Raw genomic sequence first — 24,169 nt, forward strand, 5'->3', positions numbered from 1 at the left:
AGGTTTTAGCAACGAGTGGGATGATCATACATACCATTAATTTGTCCCTTTTTTTTTTTTTTTTTTTTTTTAGGGGTAATTTGTCCTTTGATATCGGGTCGAGTTTTAATTTGTCCCTGCTGCTTTAAGTTTTCTTCATTTTATCATTTGCTATTTAGGACTGAGCCTTCTTTTAGCCTTTTAAATCCCTTAACTTTATTTTGTTCCTTCCTGCTTGAAAATGAGCCCATTTCTTTTTGAGCTCACCTCTTTCTTGTAATGTTTTAAAAGGGTTCTCAACTGCAACCCGACCTGTGTGTGTGGAAGCTTCCCCACACCAACAAGCAATTCTCAGATGACAACAGGGTGTCTTGAGAATTCAACTCAATTCTGACACTATCTACTCAAAGATAGAATCAGATTCCACAGGTAAGGGGCTTGGTTCCACAAGACTGCCCTCCACTTCAGACACTAGTGTAGGCTGTTACCCATGCTTCTGAGGTACCGGCTACAAACTGGGGGTCCCAACTACCCCCTCCACCTCAAAATACCACCCCCAAATCCAGGTTATTACCTGGCCTTCTGACGGACTGGCTACAAATCGGAGGTTCCCATGACCCCCTCCTAGGATTCCATTAATTTGCTAGGACAGCTCACAAAACTCAGGAGAACCATTTACTCACTAGATTACCGAGTTATTACAAAAGGACATTAAAGGATACGAACCAATAGCCAGATGAAGAGATACACAGGGCGAGGTCCTGATCAAAGAAGCGTCTGTCCTCATAAAGTCTGGGGGCTGTCACAGGGGCACATGGAAACCTTCTGTTCCCCGACATGGAAACAACCCCGATATTTCAGTGGCCTAGAACAAATTCTTATTTTCCTCTCCTGCTATGTGTCCATCTCAGGTCAGTGGGGGGATACTTCTTTATATTGTCCTCACCATTGGACCCATGCTGGTGGAATCTCTACCAACTGAAACGTGACCGGTTGCCATGCAAGATGGAAAGGAACATGGAAAATGGTGCATCCACCCCAAAGTAGGACCTTTCATTTCTGATCACATTTCATTGGCTACTCAGGTGGCCAACCCTAACTTCAAGTGGGCAGAGAAGTGAAACTCAGGTGGCCAACCCTAACTTCAAGTGGGCAGAGAAGTGAAATCTTTCCATGTCCCCAGAAAGCGGAGAAGCAGAAAGATTGGTAAATAGCCCTAGGGACTCTTTCCACACCCATTTAGTAGAAATATGCGTGTATATCCTCTTCTCCCAACACACACACTATTTATGTTGGACTTATAGTCTCTAGGGACCTGTTCCTACAGTAAATTAAGGAGACCAAAATTTAATTCCCAGTTTCAAGTGGATGTCATTGGCACGGTCAGCATAGTACAGAGAAAACAGCTAAAATGGAGAGAAACATTCATAAACAGATACAGGAATGGGGCAACTGAATGTGTGGATATTTTATTTGTCAAATGTCATAGGAACATATCTGCTTCTGTATGTTTTCCTCCTTTTCTAACCAAGTGGATGCTTTTCTAAGCTTCAAAACAAAAGAGAAGCATTAGTGATCTCAACCGCCTTGAGACTTTAAGGCAGATAGGAAATACAATATGGTCCAAATCTAATTTTTCCAAAGGTTGTCTGGTTATTCAATAAATATTTGATTGATTGAGTAACCCCATGACCCAGATAAATAGTGTGGCCTCAGAAGGAAATAACAATAAGCCAGATGACAAAAAAAAAAAAATGTTTCCACTCCAAACCCGTTTGGCCACAGGCCCATAAACTCAGTCATAAAGCTGGAAGTACTTCTCCAAGGTTGAAGCTGGATCTGATAGCTAGGCGCTATTTATAAACTTTGGGAAGATTTTTTTAGATAAAATGTTTAAACATGCTTTTGGAAAGCGAATGTCTTTGTTCAGTTTGTTGCCCAAGCTCTCTTTGATCCATTAATTTCACTTTTCCTTTGATTTTTCTCAAACTCTCAGAAGAGAAAGTCCATGTTTTCATATGGCGAGCAGTAAATCATTTGTTCATGATGGACAGACCCTCTGGATGTGTAAGCGTGCTGTTTTCCTTAGCCCTAGGCCTAGTGTTCTGTAGAACAAAGGCACGGCCAAAGCATGTGCCTCTGTGTAAGACAAAGAGCCCTAGGATTCTGAAGAAGGAAGGATGTTCCTGGGAACCCTGGCATCTTCTTTCAGTCCTTCCCAGATCTCCCATGGTGCAACCTGCTGCTGAGTCAGGGCTCCAGTGAGCAAGGACTTGCCAGGGCAGGGCTGGGACCTCTCCCTGCCAGGTTGAAGTGGTTTTAGCTTTGTCAACTTCTTGTAAATTAATATTTAGAAAAGAAGTGTGCAAGTTGGTCTGATGTCCAGAGGTCCCCGTGGGCTCAGTTGAGTTGGGCATCAACAAGTGCTCATCGAGGAGGTCAGGGGTCAAGCCAGAAAAGAATCAGTGGGAGGCAAGTGTGGGTAGGGGGGACAGCCCAGGAGTACAGGTGGGGACTCCCTTGGGACAGTCTGATAGGGAGAAGCAGAAGCAGGCCCCGTAAGCCTTGCTCCTAACCAGCAAAGCTGAGTGGGAGCCACGTCAGGACCAGCTCACGGCGGGAGACCCCTGCCAAGGTTTATTCCAGTGAGGCCATGTACAGCACCACGGGCTCACGGTCAAAGGCTACGTTTATCAGAGCCCCCCAGGCTCCCTGGGAAGCCTGGCTGGAGGAGGTCTTTCTCTAATCCGAATGAGGCACAGATATTTGGGGGCCCTGGTGTGAGAATGAAGGAGTTCTTGTTCAGTTGAGAAAATAGCATCCTGCCATTTGGTCCAAGATTCCTCTGAGTCTGACTTGGGAAAGCAGCAGTTTATGGAGGCCTTGAAGAGAGGGAATGGCAGCTCCAAAGAGCCATGTTTCCCAACAGATGGTAACCATGTCCCTGGAGGCACCTGGAATGACTTTAGGTGAAAGAGAGAAAAACTGACAATTGTGAGCGGAGGGGCTTGGGTGGCTGGGGTAAGGCGGGAGGGAGGAAGGGAGATCAGACTGGGCGAGGCCAGCTAAGCGGGCGCCATGATTCCTTTTCTGGTCCCATGACTTGGAGGAGGCTCCCCTCCACCCCGCAGAACCCACCACATCCAACCTTCTGACCAAGACTTGGGGTCAGCCAGTGGCCAAGCCAAGGGCTTTCTAGAACAGAGCAATGGGGCATAGATGGGGAAAGGGGCGGGGCCCACAGCCAATGTGTCAGGAGAACCCAGCCTTCCCTCACTCACCCCTCCCCCCACTGCCCAGATTCTTACCAGGAGCCTGGGACCCAGTTCTCTGGGAAAATTAAGAAGGAAATGTGGCCATAAATTTCTCTTCAGCACCCACTGAGGCAGTGGAGCTCTGTGATTAAAAGAGTGTGATTCACAGAAAAGGTGGAACGTTCTGGAATAAAAAGGTAGGGGAAGACTGTACTCTTCAAAAATGTCAATGCTGTAAAAGACAAAGAAATGTTCTAGGTTAAAGGAAGCCAGAGACATGACAAGTAACTGCACAGCCTGGCCCTAGATTAGATCCTATACTTGGCACAGGGGCGGGGCTTACAGGGGTTGGGGGACAGGGGTGCTATATGGGATATTATTAGGCCAACAGACAAACCTGTAACAGGGACAGTAGATTAGATAAAAGTATTGCTTCAGGGGAAATTTATGAAATTAATCACCGTGCTGTGGCTACGTAAGAGACTATACCTGCTCTTAGGAAACACAGAGGAAGCACAGATAATACAGGCAATGTGGGAATATGTTAACCACTTGGGTAAATCAGGGTAGAGTGTATCGTATTAGTTGTTATTGGTAGGAAGGTGATAATTTGTCATTCGAACCAGAACACCTTTGAGAGTGAAAGGGAACACAATTCATAATTATGCCAGGTCAACAGGTAAGAACCAGGACAATCCTGGGCAAACCAGAACCCGCATCACTGGTGACCTTGACAGTTCTGGTGACCTGTTGGGCACAAAAGCCTGATTGATAGAGCTCTGGAGGGAATGGAAGGAGAGAAAGTGAAAACAGTGCACATGTCAAGGGGGGGTTCTTATTAAAAAAAACAAACCAGAGCAGTCAGCAGGAGCAGGAGGGAAAAGTGGGGCTACAGTCACCACATCCTGGAGAGATGAAACAAAACATCTTTTAAAATCTTCCCGTCTCTGTATATCAACATGGATGGATAACGAAAACATACTGCTACTCAAAAGCACAAGGGAATTTAGTATATAGTAAAAGTGGTATTTTAAATCACTGGGGAAAAAGTACATTATTGAATGAATGAGGTTGGGACAATTCAGCAGCTGGAACACTAGTTCACAAATAGTGAATCATTACCACCACTTGGTGACAGAATACACTAAGTTCATGTTCATACCTTTTGGGCGATAAAACAACCTCTTAAAAAATGAATTAATAGCAGCTTAAGTTGTTTCACATACCAAAGTCTCTTTTTCTCATATTAGACCTGTCCTCTATTCTTCCTCCAAAACACACATAATAGAAACCTAAATCTTTAACTCATCAAAGGTCAACAGGAATCTCACTGAATTCTCCAGATCTCACAGTGGAATCTGTCTAGGAACCAGGGTGGGGTTTTTTGTTGTTGTTGTGCCCCTCCCTGGATCTTTGGGGCTAATCAAGAGCTTTTAGCTCAAAGACTGTCATCACGGGTCCACTAGATGTCACTCTCACCTAAATTAATAGTGCTCTAAATACAAACTCCATTTATAAAACGACACTGAAGGGACCCCAGGTTTCAAAGAGCAAATTATGAATCAGCGTTACGTACTACATGTACATTCTGGGGGTAGGAGACGGAGAGGAAGGCTTTCAGTAGTCTGGCAGGAAGGGAGCTCCAAACAATGAAAGAAGGTGTGGACCAGAATCTGAGATTATCATCACTCAGTTTGTGGCTAAACGTACCTGAATGAAGTGAGGGAACAAGACAGGCAAAGATCCTGGGGAAGAGTGTACCAGGAGGTGGTAACAGCAAATGCAAAGGGCCCGAGGCAGAGAGAGAGCCAGGGGCCAGTAGCGAAGAAGCAGGGCCTTGTAGGATTTGATAAAGTATATAAATTTCACTCTAAAGGAGATGGGAAGCCACTGGAAGAGTCCATGATTTCTAACTTTTCATGGATGAGCCCTCAGAATCTACTTGAATATAATTCTGAGGAAACACCTGACATAACCAAATGGAGGAATTGTCTATAAAATAAGTGGCCTGGAGGAATTGTCTATAAAATAAGTGGCCTGCGTTCTTAAAAATGCCAAGGTCCTAACCGACAAAGAGAGGTTGGGAAACTGTTCCAGAACAAAGGAGACTAAATGACAATGAAATGCAAGCTGTGATCCTGGGCTGCATGCTCTAAAAGACATTAATTGGGACAATGGACAATATTGGAATATGGATTAGAGACTGGACAACATTGTGGTATTAATATTCAATTCCCTGAAGTTGGCTCTTGTGTTGTGGATATGTACGAGAATATCTTGCTTTTAGGGTAAACACAATGAAGTATTAAGGGGTAAAGGAGTAAGGCTTAGGGGTGATAAATACTGTTAGAGAGTGGGGGAAACTGCTACCCTCAGAAGTGAGTCTGTACGTAAATATGCCGTAATTTGACCCCTGAATCATCCCCCAGAGGGAATGAGGGCCTCAGCAAGGAGGCTGCAGATCTAAAATCATGATCCTTAAAACCCTCACTTTGATGACACGACATTGTTATATTTCTGTTAAGTTTTTCACCCCATCCCCAAAACAGTTTCTGTGGTTTCTGTATCTCTAGAGAAACTTCAAAAGAAGACACCCCTCCACTCTTGGGAGGACGTAGCCATCCACTTCTCATCTGAGTAGATGACAGCCACCCTTTGATGAGGGGATAAAAGCTTTGCTCAAGTAGATAAAAGTCTCAAATTTCTCTGGAACCGACATCCCTAAGAGCACTGGCTTTCATCCAAGAAAATCATCCCTAACATTTATTTAATCTTTGTGCTTTAAAAAGCTAACTCAAAAACGTGACAAAAAATTAAGCTCTGAGTAAACAGTGGGCATAGATTGCATTCGCTTAGAGTCCACATTTTGTCTGTTGGCTAAAGATGAATGTTGGAAGACATGGGCAATATACGGAGTGAGAAAGATGGTTTGGGCTGAAACGGCCATTCTTCAGCACCAAGCATTTTTATGAGCATCTATTACGGTCAAGATAGCCTGTTAAGTGCTATGTACAAAATAAAGACAATTTAAACATGACATCTTCCTTGATTTTGTGCCTTCATTACTAGAGGATTTTGGCCAGGCTCAAAAAATAGACCGTGATTTAGTTTTATTGTATTTAAAACATTTTAGGAGGTGTGACTGACAGCGCCTCTGGGGAAACAGCAGCTCTGGCGGCCATGGACCGGGCTGTACCAGCTGTTGGCTTTCCCAATGAAATGGCAAATAAGCACAAACGCTTGCGTTTGAGAAATTAGGTGAGACAGTGGATCAAATCCAGGAAAAGGTTATGATAGTGCTAAAGCAGTGCAAAATGGGTTCTTATTAAGAGAAGTCCAGAGAAATTGAGGTTCTGTTTCCCAGAGAGGATGATACTTAATTACCATCTTCACATGTATGAAAGGGATACTTAATGAGAAGGGTTTTGCCCACTCGTTTTCCAACTTCACTGAGCCATAAACAGAAGAAAACAAGTTCAAATTTGAAAGGAAGACTTTCTGGATAAACATTTGGATTTGCTGATCTTAGAAAATCAAACCCAGAAGCTACCATGGGTCCCTAGAGGACCTTCAAAAGACTATACAACTCTCCACTTTGGAAGACTTGGGCATCGGCTGGCTTCTCACCCAAGTAGATGGCAGCCTCCCTGTGATGAGGTGATAAAAAAACAGCCACGGAAGCTCATTACCCTCGCCCCAAAGAACTTCCCACTGGCCCTCCCGTAGTGCCTGAGATTCTCACCTTAGCCATTTCTTTTCCTTTCGGTTAAGGCATTTAAGGTTTCAATTAAAATGTAAATGTGATCCGAAGGGAATGACATTCTGCTAGGATCAGCCATTAACCTCTCTTCTCTATAAGTTGTCAAGTGAGTGAGTCACCTATTAGGGCGTTGGGAAAACTCCGGGTCCTCAGCAAATAAGGTAGAACGAGGAAGTTTGGATGGTAGCGGAGGCACTGGGGAAACTTTAGAGTTTTTTCTGGGGAGGAAAACTCTGGGTGCATCGGCATTGTTAGCGAGCATGATGATTCACACGCGAGGGCACTGATTTGGATTTGGCCTCTTGCATCTACTTCACTTTCTTCTCTCCTCCCCTCTCTCCCCTCCTTCTCTCCCCTCCCCTCCCTATTCTCTCCCTTCCTTCTTCTTGCAATTATTTCTGCAATTATCGCTGGAACTAGATGTTAGATGCGTCATCCTAGGTTCTGAACACGCCTTGAACACGTTTTACTGCCACTTAATTTCCCAAAGGAGGATGCTATTCCCCATGTACTGCGCAGATATAACCCCCTCTGGTTCATTAGCAGCGTCAATACCAGACCAAAGAGCACATCGCAGGAAAAGCTTTCACCCCTGAGACGCATATACCAGCGGCGGCACTGACTGGGAACACCTTGGGGCCCTGGCCCTTCGAAACATAACCCATGTGTCTCTTGCCATATAGGCACTTGCCCTACATGCAGTGAATATCTCCTTTGTTTCATTCACCCTGTCGTAGTTCATTAACTTTTTTTTTTAAGTCTAGAGCGTCTACTGTTTGTTCTGTCAATTTGACAACGGGATTTGAGAATCTTCTTATTGTTTTCTAAGTACTTGGTGTGCAAATAATTCTTGAGGTCACACATTGACTGTTGCAGCTTCCTCTGTAGCCTTTCCATTAAAAAAAAAAGTTCCCCCTCCTACACTGTTGGTGGGAATGGAAATTGGTGCAGCCCCTATGGAAAACAGTATGGACGTTCCTCAAAAAACTAAAAATAGAGTTGCCATATGATCCAGCAATCCCACTCCTGGGCATATATCCGGAGAAAGCTCTTATTCAAAAAGATGCATGCACCCCTATATCCACAACAGCACTATTTACAATAGCCAAGACATGGAAGCAGGGCTTCCCTGGTGGCACAGTGGTTAAGAATCCGCCTGCCAATGCAGGGGACACAGGTTCCAGCCTTGGTCCAGGAAGATTCCACATGCCATGGAGCAACTAAGCCAGTGCGCCACAACTACTGAAGGCTGCAAGCCTAGAGTCCATGCTCTGCAACAAGAGAACCCACCACAACGAGAAGCCCACGCACCGCAACAAAGAGTAGCCCCCGCTCGCCACAACTAGAGAAAGCCTGCGCGTAGCAACGAAGACCCGATGCAGCCAAAAGTAAATAAAATAAAATAAATTAATTAAAAAAATAGCTTTAAAAAAAAAAGACATGGAAGCAACCTAAGTGTCTATTGATGGATGAATGGGTAAAGAAGATGTGGTACATATATACAAGGGAGTACTGTTCAGCCATAAAAAAAAGAATGAAATAATGCCATTTGCAGCAACACGGATGGACCTAGAGATGATCATACTAAGTGAAGTAGGTCAGAAAGAGAAAGACAAATACCATAGGATATCACTTATATGAGGCATCTAAAATACAGCAGGAATGAACATATCTAAGAAACAGAAACAGTCTCACAGACATAGAGAACACACTGTGGTTGCCAAGGGGGGCGGGCAGGTTGGGGAGGGATGGAGTGCGAGATTGGGGTTAGCAGATGCAAACTATTATGTATAGAATGGATAAACAACAAGGTCCTACTGTATAGCACAAGGAACTATATTCTATATCCTGTGGTAAACCATAATGGAAAAGAATATGAAAAAAGAAGTTCCCTGTAGGTGTGTTTAACTCAGAAAGCTCAACTCACTTAGCCATTTAATTTTGTACTTATTTTTTCCATAATAAAGTTTAATGCAATAGCACTGTGCTTAAAACATTAAAATCATTTTAGTATTAGAAACAGTATTCTGAGCGATATATAGCAAAATAGATGAGACATAAATATTTACCACTGGGAAGTTTTCCTCCCTAGTTCTTAATGATCACAATGTATTCATTCCACACATTTTTACCAAGTGCCTGCCCTGCCCAGGCTTCTGGCTAGGCACGGAGCACACAGTGTAAACACAATGACTGCCCGAAGTCCAGCTCTCTTTTTCTCCATCTGCGCTTCTCTCCTGAACTCAAACAAAACGAGACCCTGGAGAGAAATGAGCTGTACTCTTAAAGGCTGGGTTTTAAAGTTGACTACTGGAAACTCGCAACGCCATTCCTCCTGGGAAGAATGATATCAGGGCAGTTAGATCCCAGGACTGATTACAAACGTGATGTATCAATCTGCCTGAAATATAGTCCTGAAGGATCTGCCTCGACGCCCTTTAACCACGATAAAAACACCCATTTTAAGGAACACTACGCAACTCAGGACAGGAGGAACACATCTTTCCCCGGGGGCTTCTGAACAAGGCAGAAAACCCGGAGCACAACAAAGCGTTGCAGTGCCTTCGCTGGCATCTCCAAAAGCAAACAGTCCTCATCTGTTCCCACTTGTGGATCAAAAGGCAGCTGAACCCACAGGGAGGGAGAAGTGTGAGATCATTCATAAAGGCGTGTGTACTGCTCTCGGACGGGCAGTCACTAAGCCTCTCATGCAAGTACCTGGCCCTGGGCTCCGGTCAACCTCAGCAAGCGAAAGCCCCAAGGGTCTGGGCCCCGAGGGCCGCGTGGACTAAACGACTCGCCGCTCCCGCAGCCTTGGCGCTGGGATCATTCTCTGCTCAGTCAGCGCTCTCTTTTTCTCAGCTGCACTTGTTCTGTGCGCTGATAAAGGATGGAGAAACGCCATCGCTGAGTCTCCACTGGCATTTTCCCCGGATGCCCCACGCAGTTGAATATTTACTCATCCACGATGCCCTTCTGACCCACAGGGCCAGCTGCGAGCAGGAACTAGTTCGTGCCTTTTCTCTTGTATTATTTCTGACTCGTCCTCGCCGTCCTCCTTCCAGCCTGTTCACCCACCCACCTCTTGGGTGGAATCGGCCCCTCCCTGCGGCGTGCCATCCTTGCTGATATGTCCTGCCGCTAAGTGTCTCTGACACTCTCATACTTGTTCATGTTTCCTTCCCCCGTGAGATGATACGTTCACTGATGGCTGAGACTTTGTTTTACTTACCTTTGATGTTCAGGTCAAATCTAGTAGCAGGCACTCAAAAAATGTTCAATAATTGAGGGACTGTATCTGCTAGTATGGTTGACTTCAAGATAGAGAGAGGGGCAAGTCACAGCACCAGCTTCAACTCCAAACTGCTCCCTTGCCAAAATGCCAACGCATGGTGGCAATGTGTACGGTTTAACATGGATTTATATTCGGTTTTTTCTCTACCGCCAAAAACATAAAGAATGGTACTGTGCTGTGATACAGAGTATCTTCTCAAAACTTTTTTGAATTATTGTACTAGGCTTATTATAGAATTTTAAATTAATTCCCCTACTGTGAGTGGAATTTAGAGGTACGAATTTCCAGTTACAAAATAAATGAGTCACAGGTATGAAATGTACAGTGTGGGAAATGTAGTCAATAATAATGTAACATCTTTGTATGGTGACAGATGGTAACTAGACTTATCATGGTGATCATTTTGTAATGTATAGAAATATTGAATCACTATGTCATGTCCCTGGAACTAACATAATGTTGTAGGTGAATTATACTTTAAAAACAAACAAACTCATAGAAAAGGAGATCGGAGGTGAGGGGGCAGGGGGAACTGGATGAATGTGGTCAAAAGGTATGAACTTCCAGTTATAAGATAAATAAGTACTAGGGATGTAATATACAAGATGATTAATATAATTAACACTGTTGCATGTTGTATATGAAAGTTGTTAAGAGCATAAATCCTGAGTTCTCATCACAAGGAAAAACATTTTTATCTTTTTTTTTTTATGTCTATATGAGATGATAGATGTTCACTAAGCTTATTGTGGTAGTCATTTCATGGTGTAAGTCAAATCATTATGCTGTACCCCTTAAACTTATATAGTGCTGTATGTCAACTATACTTCAATAAAGCTGGAAGAGAAAATGCATAATTAAAAATAAATAAATAAAATAGATTTTTTTAATTTGAAAGGACTTAAATGAGAAGCAAATTGATTTCGCCACAAACGTTAGAGCACCATTTTAAATAGTATTAAGTAAATAAAAATATTCCTAAAATTCAAATTCCAAAGCCAATGTCAATAGGTGTTGTTCTTCATTTCTTTCACCTGTCTGACTAAAGGGAGTGTTATCCATACTGAATCTGCATATTACTTGCTATTTCACCTCAATGCTACAGTATTCAATGTCAATTATATGTGCATTAATCATATAAGCTACATTAAGACTTTGCATTATTTTAGTGCATTGTATGCATGTACTTCGAATATCATTTTTCCTGGAATGGGCTCTTCTCTTTGTCCTAAAGAAACAGTCTTGGATCCAGAAATTCAAAATGAATAGTAGGAAGACCATATTAGATATGTTTATTGTGCCTAAGAACACGTGTTAAGGCTGGACTAAATTCTGTAGTAAAATGTATCGAGGAAATACCTTACGTAACTGTTGTTCTATAAATGTCTATAACATGTAGCCCTGTCTCATTTTGGCAATATTGAATTCAGATGAAGTTTCCTCCATGCTTTAGTAATTATCAGTACATGTTCATACTTTGATAAGTTCAGGAAGAATTTATGGTTTAGAAAAATAAGCTTTGGGGCAGTACCTGCACATGAGTAGGTAGACAGATCCCACAGGTGGAAATGATTAGGAAACTGATCTAGAGAAAATGGGCAATGCACTATTTTTTCTGCAGCCCTGAAATAATCTTAAAAGTAAATTATACAGTAGTTGATATTGAGGCAATAAGGAGATCACTGTGACAATAGAAACTGTCGCATATATTTCTGAATACCCTCTAGGCGCTTGAAAGCCACTTTCTGGCTCATTTAAAGGGCTTGATCTCCTTTGCTAGAATATCAAGTCGTATAAAAGTAAAGAAACTCTAGAATTATGGAAAAATGATTTGAGGGCAGAAAGACCTCCTCCAGGTTTCTTAAAGCATCGTGTAGTCATCTGCCTACACTAACCACACCTGTGACCGGCCTAAGTCTAAGCCATCTGTGGGATGTTTCAGGGGTACGCGGCCTAGGGAAGGGCCAGTTCTATTTGCAGTAAACTGATATTACTTGTAGGATGTGGGTGTGTCTTGGGGGGGGTGTATGTAAGATGGATTCTGATGATCTATTGTGGCCTCAGGACCACCCCTGCACCTGCCCTTGGGGTCCTCAATCTGGCTGACGCTTGGGAAAGCCATATTGACAGGAGAAGGGCAGGGGTGGGGAGTTTACATACTAGTGTGTATAATATGTGTTTGTAAAGATATATATTATAATTTCTGGTTCTGCATTTTCCAAGTTTTCTACTATAAGCATGTGCTATTTTTATCAGAAAATATCCTTTTTATAAAGAAATGAGAGGAAGAGGTGGGGAAGCAGCATTTCTCAAAATAACTGAAGCCACAGTGAAAAGTGAAAGCATCCTGTGTTTTCATCATTGCAGAGGTTAGTAAAGGACACCAAATGGGCTGAAATTGAAACACAAGAGGTTTCAATTAAAGAGAGGAAGATAGCATACTTGGGCGGGGAGCAGGGAGAAGAATGAGTTCCCAGTCTGAGAAAGGCCTTTCTCCTCTCTAATGGAGACAGCTTGTTCTTCAGGCTTCAGCCATTGTATCTTATTCTGACGGCAGCAAAGATGAAAAACAATTCGCCCGTCTTTTTAACCTACCCTTTAAAATGGACCAACACTGTTCTCTTTGAGATGACATGGCATGTTTCTTCAGAAAGTGTAAGAGCTCTTACCAATTACAGACTCTGGGATGAAGGGGGCTCCTGGGTAGATAGATCAGACAATATAATGAGATCAGAAACTTGTGTTCTCACTCGAAAAGGACTAGTTGGTGGTCCAGCGAATGCCCACGCCCCACCCCTGCCCAGTAACAACATCAGTTGTTGCTCAACAACATCAGTTGCTCTTTTGGGAGCAACTGACTGCAGACCACAGATCCTGAAACGTTTGCAGTGGGATTGTGTCCCTCCCACAAAATCAACTTAAAATAGTGTTAAGTCTACAGAGCAGCTCTGTGTTATCTAATTAAACAGTCCCAGGGAAGTCCCATAGAAGCCAATTTTCAACTGAGTTCACTCTTGAAGGGCTGGAAACCATCAGAGGTATCCCATTTCAAAGCATTGTTTACTGTGTGATTTTTCACTCCTTCCTTGCATGGCTTCCAAAGGATTCAAAGCAGCTACAAAGCATAGCATGGTGCCTTTTGTACTCAGTACTGGTGACTTAATGCTAAATTGAAAATTACCCGCAAGGTATTGAGGGACATGTAAAAATCATTATGGTCAAAGTTATCTTAATGATTTCTTTCCTTCTGGATTCAATGGGAAATGTTTGTTGCTGCCCTAGGCTGAGTCCAAATGACTATTGTAAATTTGACCCCAAAACCCTTAAAGGGACAAAAGTGACTGTGACCACTGCTGTATGATCACACACTTTGGATGACCACTGGAAGCGCCAAAGAACCTCCGGACTAAACAGCACTGGAGACGGCCCTTGACATGACTTTCACGCTGGCTACATGCACTTGTTTTTATATAGTAACAGCTTTAAAATATACGTGGCTCATTAATTTTAATTTTCATATAGATGAAAAGTTGCCAACTGCTAAGTGGAAAAAGCACTAAACTAAGAGCCGTGGCCGTTCTCTGTCGCTGTGAACTTGAACAAGTCACAACCTCATCAGGTCTCACCTTTTCTACCTATAAAATGAGAATAACCATATCTACCCCATCTAAGTCACCTAGTTTTTTAAAGATTGCATGATGCTTTAACCAGTTTATTTTATTTGGTAAACAGTTATATAGGACTTATTACACCCCTGAAAGTTGTATGAGCTCATTTAATGAAGGAGGTACTATTATTATTATTCCCATTTTACAGATGAAGAAACTGAGACACAGAATTTAATTAACTGAAAACATGAAGCTGTAAATTATTAGTATCAAGAATTGTTGTTCCTTTCTAAACACAAAAGTAATTAGCATTTCTCTCACAATTCTGATTTCTATTCCCCTAAATTAATTTCCCACAGGGTCTCAGGGCTTCTTGGATTTAGCCAGACTTCATTTTCTTGCCTCTCTATGTCGGGTTTTCCTATTGTTATGGGCTGAATTGCATCTCTCCAAAATTCCTATGTTGAAGTCCTAAAACCCTGATACCTCAAAATGTGATTGTATTTGGAGATAGGAACTTTAAAGAGGTAATTAAGATTAAATGAGGTCATTAGCGTGGGCCCTAGTTCAATATGACAGAGTCCTTATAAGAAGAGATGCTTAGGACACAAACACAGACAGTGAAGACATCAGAGGAAGACATCCATGGCCATCTACCAGGGATGAGAGCTCTTAGAAGAAACCAACCATGTCGAAACTTTGGTCTTACCCTCTAGCCTCCAGAATTGTAGAAGAGAAATTTCTGTTGCTTCAGCCACCTAGCCTGTGGTACTTTCTTATGTCAGTCTGTGATGGTTAATTTTATGTGTCAGCTTGACACATGGGGTGCCCAGATATTTGGTTAAACATTGTTCTGGGTATGTCTGTTAGAGTTTCTCAGTGAGAATAACATTAAAATCAATAGCTTGAGTCATGCAGATTGCCCTCCCCAAAATGAATGGGGTCATCTAATCCACCGGAGGCTTGAATAGAATAAACAATGCTGAAAACATAGAATCAGCTCCCTCTGCCTGACTGTCTTCAAGTTGGGACATTTGTCTTCTCCTGCCTTCATCCAAAAACTCAAAGTAGAACTTACACCATTGGCTCTCTTGTTCTGAGGCCTTCAGACACTGACAGATGCTATGTCATTGGCTCTCCTGTGTCTCTAGCTGATCGACTATAGATCTTGAGATTTCCTACCCACAACAACTCATTCACTTAAACGTCTGTAATTAAAGGGGGAGAATCAAGCATTTATCACGAACCTCCTATAAGAACTGCACCCTTGGGTAGCCAAATACTAGATGTTGAGAAGTTTCTCTTCTTAGAAGTATTACAGATAATAAATAAACATAGAATGATAAAATTAGAATATCACCATTTTGGTTCTAGACTTTGAATATCAGTAGCTAAAGATATAACAAAAAGAGTCTGTGTACCTCCTGATGGAAGAACACACCATCATCCATGAAGTCATCTTGTTAGAAAAAAAAATTGAAACTAAATCTGGTCAAACCTTAGGTCCAAATACTAATTTAAAGAAAGACAGATGAAAGAGGAGACATTATAACTGCTATTACAGAAATACAAAGGATCATAGGAGACTACTATGAATAATTATATGCCAACAAATCAGGTAACCTAGAAGAACAAATTTCTAGAAACATGCAACCTACCAAGATTGAATCATGAAGAAATAGAAAATCTGAACAGATCAATACAAGCAAGGAAATTGAATCAGTAACCAAAATCCTCCCAAGGCCCAAGACCAGAGAGCTTCACTGGTGAATTCTACCAAACATTTAAAGAAGAATTAATGCCAATCCTTTTTAAACTCTTCCAAAAAAATGGAAGAAAATGGAACATTTCCAAACTTCTTTTACAGGACCAACTGCCCTGATACCAAAGCCAGACAAGGACACTACAAGAAAATTACAGGCCCATAGCCTTCATGAACATAGATGCAAAAATCTTCAACAAAATACTAGCAGAGCAAATGCAATAGCACATTAAAAGGATCAAACAACACCATCAAATGGGATTTATCCATGAGATACAAGGATGGTTCAAATAAGTTATGCAAATCAATAAATGTGATACACTATATTAACAGAATGAAGGATAAAAATCATGTGATTATCTCAGTAGATGCAGAAAAAGCATTTAACAAAATATAATATCCTTTCATGATAGAGACTGTCAAAAATTTAGATATAGAAGGAATGAACAGTAATGTAATAAAGGCCATATATATATATCACATGCAAATGTCTGATTCTACACACCTTCTGCAGATCCTGGCTGTTATAATATTTTGTTATATGTATAATTTTATTACAATATAATAATTCGTATAATCGTGTATAGTTATAATAGTTCTTTTATTATAATTATTATTTTATTGTATTTTAATATTCACCTATTTTATATAAAAATTGAATTTTTGAATTCTTTTTTTTTTTTTTAACAATTTCATCAGGAATTTATTTTTGTATTATATGAAGGAAGGCTAACTCCATTTTACTCTAAATTTTGCAACACTTTCTTTTCCTTACCTAGTTTCTTCTTTCTCACTGATGTGAGATTTAATAATCATTGTATTAGTCAATATAGCTTTGGTCACACTATGGCAATACATTAACTCTAAAATCTCAGTAGACAACTGATTTTTGACAAGGGTGCCAAGGCAACTCAATGAAAAACGAATACTTTTGTCAGCAAATGCTTCTGGAACAGTTGGCTATCCGTGTGCAAAAAGCAAAACAGAAACAAGACAGAACAAAACCCGCCACACATTCCTCACACTCTATACAAAAGTTAAAGCAAAATAGATCATCAACCTAAATATAAAAGGTAGATTATCAACCTTCTCAAAGAAAACCAAGGAGAAAACTTTTTGTTGCCTTGGGACTGGCAAAGAGTTTTTCAATATAACACCAAAAGCATAATTCATAGTATAAAAATTAGTAAATTGAAACTTATCAAAATTTAAAACTTTCATTCTGTGGAAGACATTATTAAGAGAATGAAAAGCTAAACCATGGACTGAGGTTTGAACATTTGCAAAGCACAAAGTGTTAAAGATCTCGTAACCAGAATATATAAAGAATTTTTAAAATTCAACAATAAGCAAGCAACTCAGTTTTTAAAAAACAGGCAAAAATCTGTACACACTTGACCAAAGAAGATATACTTACGTCCAACTGGCACATGAGCAGATGTTCAACATCACTAGTCATCAGGGAAATGCCACTTAAAATCACAATGAAATACCACTATACATTTTTTTAAATGACTTAAAAACAAACAAACAAACAAAACACTGACAATTTAAATTAGATCTTGGAACAGGACACTAGTTGAAAACTGGAAAATCCAAATCAAGCCTACAATTTAGCTAGTAGTATTGTAACTGGGCTAATTTCTTAGCTTTGATCATTGTACCATGGTTATTTATGTAAGATGTGAGCATATGCGGAAGCTGGGAGAAGGGTAAATGGGAATTCTCTGTACTGTCTTTACAATGCATCTCTACGTCAAGAACAACTTCAAAATCATAAGTTAAAAATATAACCAAATGAACTGGACTTTTTAAAGCCATTCTTTCTGTCCTTCATGCTACAGCTTTCTTCATGAGTTTTCCTTGGTTAGAAATACACTTGAATACATCAGGATATATTTAGCAAACTGGATATGCCATTTAGGTATTGGTCCACCAGTTCTACTTTAAAAGATCACCTCAAGCCGCGCCCTGGAGGTCGCCGAGGACGGCGCGGTGGAGTTGCAAAAGCTGCGGGTGCGGAGGAGCTGTGGAGCCGACCCCGCGAGCCGGGAGCATGAGGGCCTGGTGTCTGTGTCACATTTGTACCTGCGGAGTCATTGTGGATGGAATGGGGGAAATACAGATACAGAAACCTACAAAGAAACAACAAGGAATATACGGATGTTCTGTCGCTAATCATCTCGGTTCGGACGTGGAAAGTTCTTCTGTGCTGTATACAGAGGCACCTGTTATCTTGCCTATTGGAAGGAATATCACCAGATCGGAGCACAGCCATCTCTCCGTCGTGACTGGAGGCATCGTGGAAGCACCCCAGAGAGCAAACTTGACCATGCAATGTCCTGTAAAAGAAGTCCTTCAACCTAATGTAATTTGGTTGAAGAAAGGAGGATCATCTGAGTGACAATATTTCCTTGCTTTTCAATGGACCCCTGTTGTTGCAGAATGTTTCCCTTGAAAGTGAAGGAACCTACGCCTGTACAGCCACCAATGCTCTTGGAAAGGCGATGGCAACATCCATCCTCCACTTGCTGGAGACTTTCTGGGAGCTTGGTAGCTGGACACATTGTTCTGCCACTTGTGGCCACTTGGGAGCCCGAGTTCAGAGACCCCAGTGTGTAATGGCCAACGGGCAGGAAGTGAGTGAGGCCTTCTGTGAGCACCTCCAGAAGCTGCTGGCTGGGTTCCAGCCCTGTCACATCTGGGACTGCCCCTCCAGGTGGTTCACGGGCACGTGGTCAGAGTGCTCTGTCTCTTGCGGTGAAGGATTCCGCAGTCGGCAAGTGACCTGTAAGCGCACGAGAGCCAATGGAACTGTGCAGGTGATGCGTCCGAGAGCATGTGCCCCCAGAGAGAGGCCTCTGGGAAGTACCTGCTCCAGTCACCCGTGTGTTCAAGGGCTTATTGAACCAGGGAACCAGGGAACGCTGACAAATCTAGTGCTTTGACAGTATGATCATCTAGTATAATCATCCACTCCCTGTGGTGAAACCCATGCATCAAAAAACTAAAATTAACAAAGAGACTTCCCTGGTGGTCCAGTGGTTAAGACTTCGCCTTCCAATGCAGGGGGTGCAGGTTTGATCCCTAGTCGGGGACCAAGATCCCACATGCCTCGTGGCCAAAAAACCAAAACATAATACCGAAGCAATATTGTAACAAATTCAATAAAGACTGCTGTATTGCTGCACGACAGTCATGAAACTCAGCTGCACGGGGACCTTACCACACCGCGCAGAGGCTGGTTCACGGGACCTTGTGATCCTGTTAATGGGCCTCTCTGTTGTAATTAACACAGGCCGCAGGGACCAAAAGTTCCCCTCGGCCCTCCTGAAAATGTTCGGGAATGGTAGTGCAGGAAGGTAATACACACTTTCTGCATTTCTGCCCTGCAGTGCAGCAGTTGTTGCTGTTGGGAGTCACTGTGCTAATTCTCTTAGGTCATTTTTCCCTTTAGTTGTTCTGACTACCTCCAAGCGCTCCATGGCTGCACGCTTGTCTCACTGGAAAATGCACAGCCCCAATTCTGTGCAGGGACGACGCAGAGCAGAGTGTGATGCATCTCTCTGGAGCATCAAGTTTATTAACTAGAATTGGAAGAACCAAGGAGTTCTTGGAACAAGAACTATCCCCCTCCCCCACCAACACGGAAGACAGAAGAGTAGGGGAGGGGAGACGTGCCCCAGGAATGACAGTCCAGTCTCTCAAGTTTCACCCAGGTGGGGGTTGAGGGGCAGACCTGCAGCCACGGTGGCCTCGCTTTCGGTCGCCCGGGCTGCTCCGGACCATCCTCTGAGCTGGCCAGGGTCTTGGATATGATGCTTCTGAAGGCCGTGCAGAGAACACACTCCTCTTCCCCTGCACCGGGCCCCAGGGAGCGCGGCGGCCTGACCTTCCTGCCTCGGTCATCCATGGGGTTCACATGGGCTCACTTTATTATGACGCCTCATGCTGGGCAGCTTGCAACAAAGATGTTTCAAAATAAAGTTCCAGATCCTCCCAGCCACCCCTTGCTTTTTCTGGCTCTGGCCAGAGAGAGTGGATGAGGACACACTCTCAGGCTGCCCAGCGTGGGAGGACCTTCCAGTGTTGGACACACCCAGGGGGCAGCTGCTTCCCTCTGGGGCTCCAATCCTGCTGCTGCTGCTGGAGGTGAATGTCCCAGTGCCACACTGGGGGGCTGGGCTGGGGGTGGCAGTCCTCGCCTCCAGGCTGGGTGGGGGACAGGCAGACTCACCGGTCTTCTGCCCTGCCTGCTGGTCTTCCTGCAGCTGCACATTTTTTCTGTGGTAGAGCCACCTGGTTTTCAGGGAGGACACCACAGGGCTTGGAGAAGGCTCAAGTTCACTGCCACAGAGGTCCCCGCAAGAGAAGGGCTTCAGAGTTATGATGGAGACCTCCACCTTGGGTTTCTTGGAGCTCACACTGCCTGTCCCAGTGTCCTGGATCTGGTCGCAAGTCAAGCCTGGAGTCCTCACCATTGTCACCTCCAGGTCCTCTTCACAGGGTGGCTGGAGTGGCTCCTTCTGGCCCATGTTGACCCATGGATGCCTCATGAGGTCAGGTAAGGTGCCTCTGTCACTGGGGTTGAGGGCAATCATTTTTTGTAACAGATCCCTTATCTTCAAAGACAGATAAGGTGGGATGGGGTATTGCCCTTGTAGGATTTGCTTCCGCAGCTCCTGGAAGTCTTTTCCCACAAAGGGCTGGGACCCAGTTACCATGGTGTACAGCACTACTCCCAAGCTCCACACGTCCACCGCAGGGCCGCTGTAGCTCTGCCCCAGGAAGAGTTCCGGGGCAGCATAAGGGCGTGTGCCGCAGATCGTGTCCAGTTGGACAATGTCATCACACTTGTTGCTGAGGCCAAAGTCTGTAAGTTTGATATTCATGTTGGAGTCAAAGAGGAGGCTCAGTGGCTTCAGGTCCCGGTGCACGATGCCCCTCTGGTGGCAGTGCTGCAGGGCGGAGACCAGCTGCTGGAACGGGCCTCGGGCCTGCGCCTCTGTCATACGGCCATGGGTCTTCAAATAGTGGGACGTGTCCCCCCCACTGAGGTACTCCATCACCACGAAAAATGTCTCCTCTGTGTCAATCACCCCCAGCAGTTTTACAATATTGGGGTGATTCAGAGCCTTCAGACTGCACACGTCCCGGAAAAGTGCCTGGACACTTGAGAAGCTCTGACGCCTTTTCTTTATGACCTTCACAGCCACCTGTGTCCCGGTCAGAATGTGCCGGGCCAACTTCACTTTACCGAAGGTGCCTTCACCAATGGTGTGGAGGATCTCGAAGTCATCAATATGAGCCTTCTTGCCAGCAGATTTGGCTGTGAGGCCCTGCATCCTGGTGATCTGCTAACTACACTGACTGACAGCACTACCTAGCAACGCTAACTACGCTAACTAACAATGCTAACTGTACTAACAGGGCTAAGTATGCTGTCTCTACTAAGAACGCTAACTACGCTAACTGTACCAACAGCGCTAACTAGTACTAACTACACTAACTATGCTAATCAAGTATTAACTATACCAACAATACTCACTATGCTAACTGTAGAAAGAACAATGACACAAATAAAAAAGAGTAGAGAAAAGAGAAACGAAAATCAACAAAATGGCAGAAACAAGGAAAACACAAGCTAACTGTAGGTCCAAGGCCGTCAGGTCACCAAAAGCAGCTTCCTGGGCTCTAAGGTCCAAAAACCTGGGCCCACCTTTCTCTTTCATAGGGCTTTGTGAAGTACATCACAATGGTGCACTCTGAGGTCAGAGCAAGAAATGGACCCATCACTGCTGGGGATACACCACAGTGGTTTTCTCACTTTTTGAGTTCAAGGCCCCTTTACACTTAGGAAAAAGGATCCCAAAGAAATTTTTCTTTACGTGTGTTATTAGATACTGGTATTCACTTTGTTATAAATAAAAATCTGCAGGATACTTCAGTGGCCTTTTTATTTCTAGTTTGAAAATGTGTAATAATTTTAGAGACCTCATAATGTCTACACTTGAAATGTTCAATTCCTTTTCCTTAAATTCTGGTCTCAAAATAACGTTACAACTTAACTGACTTCACGATACTATACAAAATGTTCTGTTGCATAAGACATGATACGGTACATTATGAAAGTCTATGAAGCTGAGAGAAGGTTTGCCAGGAAGGTCATTGAGCAGATTTCTCATCAGGAGCCTCGGAGGCCAGATGGCATGACTCAATGTACTTGAAGTGTTGAAGGAAAGAAACCGTCAACCAAGAATCCTATATCTAGCAAAACTTTCCTTCGAAAATGAGGGAGAAATCAAGACATTCTCAGTTAATCAAGAGTTGAGAGAGTTCTTAACCACCAGACCCGCCTGCCACAGGGAGTTCTTCAGGTTGGAGTCAAGGACCCTGGACAGTAGCTCAAAGCCTTATGAAGAAATAAAGACCTCTGGTAAAAGTAGACAGACGGGCGACGAGAAAAGCTAGTACTGTTGTAACTTTGGTTTGTAGCTCCACTTTTTGTCTTCTATTTGATTTAAGAGACTAATATATAATAAAACACACACATACAAATCAAAAAAAAAAAAAAAAAGATCACCTCTTCACCTAGAAAAGTTACTTCACCCCCACTTTAGCCTAACTTTGGGAATTCCCATCAACAACATTCTTCTTTCCACTGTAGGAAGCAACGCTGCCAGAAGCTATGGCAAGCAGAGCCTCTTCTAAAATGCCTTTGATGACTGCAGCAACATGGATGCAACTAGAGATTATTAAGTGAAGTAAGTCAGAAAGAGAAAGACAAATACCATGTGATACCACTTACATGTGGAATCTAAAGTATGGCACAAATGAACCTATCTATGAAACAGCAACAGACTCACAGACATAGAGAACAGACTTGTGGTTAACTATTAATTAACTAATTGTCATTGTTTTGCTTGCAAGCAAAGCCGAACATTTCTATAAGATTATTGGCCTTTTGCATTTATTATTCTGCTTTTTTTTGTTTTACTGATTTTTTAAAAATTAACTTGTAAAAGGTATAGAGCAAGTAGTATCCCCATGTGGCTATGGTTATAACAGTCAGCTTTTATGGAGTCTGCTCAGCCCATTGTGACTGTTGTTCTCTAGTAACCCCACAGGTACCCACAGGTACCCTCAGGTACCCTCAGCTCTGTGTGTTCCATGTGTCCATGGGGCCCTGGTCACAACCATCTGGATTAGAAGCTTACAGCTGGAAACACTGGTCCACTAAGACACTCTGTCATGGGGACTTGGAATCAAAATGAAAAGTCAGCTTCTGTATGTGGATAGAAATGAAGACTTAGAAGGTCAGGAGCAGTTAGGTGATGGGGAAGGCAGGAAAGACAGCCTGAGAAAGAAAAGAAGGCAGCATCAGGGTACACTGAAAAATGAGTGACAGGAGACTCTGTGGTTCCAGGACAGCTATGAGGGTACCACTTCGTTCCCTCATTCCCAATGGCTTCTTGTGCCCTGGTCCCGGCTTTCCTGAGGTCCAGCGTTGCTCCTATCCTTGGAGTCTGTGAGATACCCCCGTATCCTTATCTTCTGTTCTTTTTCTTTTGTCATGAGCCAGCTTGAGTGGATTCTATACAACCAAAAGGAAACTTGAGAATTTTGCACACATTCTTCTGATTTACCTTTGTTTATGGTGCTTGAATCCTGAATAAAAAGCTTTCTAGCTTGAATAAAGTCAAATGTAGGTCTCATTTCCTTTATAAACTTTGCTGTTAGTTTTAGTCTTCAAATAGCCATTTGCACCTCAAGATTATATAAATATTCATCTATATTTTTTGTTGCTTTATTTTTGTTTGTTTTTCTTCCTTTGTTTTTCATCTTCCCTGCATTTTCCTTCAGTTCTTATGTGGTTTTATTTTTTCCATTAAAATTTCAAATCAGTCGGATTTTTTTTTTTTTTTTTTTTTTGGTATAAGGTGTGTAGTACTAGACGGGTGTCAATCTTTACCTTTTTCAAATGGTTAAAGAAAAAGAAGCATATGTCTGAGAAAAAGCCTTGCAATGCTGTTTCATATCTAGACTGGTCCCAATTCCTTTATAACAAAAGCCTTGAATCTATCACACTTTTTCTGAAGTCGGTCCTTTGCTCTTGGCTTGTTCTGTCTTCATGAATTCCTGGACATGAAAAAAAGAAAAAAAGGAATAGTGATTGATTTTCTTCTGAGAGTTTGTTCTTGAATATTGGTACTGTGGGAGTAGAGCTTATAGTTTTTATATTCCTAATCTATCCATCTCTCTACATAAATGTCTCCCAGTCTCTCATGCCTGAAATAAATTCACTGTAATCAGCTTTTACCCTCGTTTGCTATATTCCTGGCATATAGTGAAATAAAGTCTCCTTCTTTAGAGAATAACAAAAGCAAGGACATTGTGTTCCATTTTTATGATGCGATGCATATTTCCCAAGGGGCAAAGCCCTCATTTCAAAGGATTGAATGGATGGTACTTGTAAAAACATTCCAGCTGCTTAAATGCAGGGCACTGACA

The 24,169-nt window shown here is 42.7% G+C and overlaps 1 protein-coding gene across 4 annotated transcripts in view; it reads left to right on the forward strand.

The window, feature by feature from the left end:
- Nucleotides 1-24,169, forward strand: part of PMAIP1 (phorbol-12-myristate-13-acetate-induced protein 1) — a 132,162-nt gene that overhangs the window by 45,009 nt on the left and 62,984 nt on the right. Inside the window, exon 2 of one of the 4 annotated variants that reach the window (XM_068562761.1) lies at nt 19,116-19,473. The exons of the other annotated variants lie outside the window; for them this stretch is intronic. Within the exon in view, the coding sequence (XP_068418862.1) occupies nt 19,116-19,215 (100 nt within the window). The 3' untranslated portion in view covers nt 19,216-19,473. Of the gene's footprint in view, nt 1-19,115; nt 19,474-24,169 lie in introns of those variants that run through there. 4 annotated transcript variants of the gene reach the window in all.

This window comes from Eschrichtius robustus, chromosome 14, assembly GCF_028021215.1.
Source record: "Eschrichtius robustus isolate mEscRob2 chromosome 14, mEscRob2.pri, whole genome shotgun sequence".
Lineage (NCBI taxonomy): Eukaryota > Metazoa > Chordata > Mammalia > Artiodactyla > Eschrichtiidae > Eschrichtius > Eschrichtius robustus.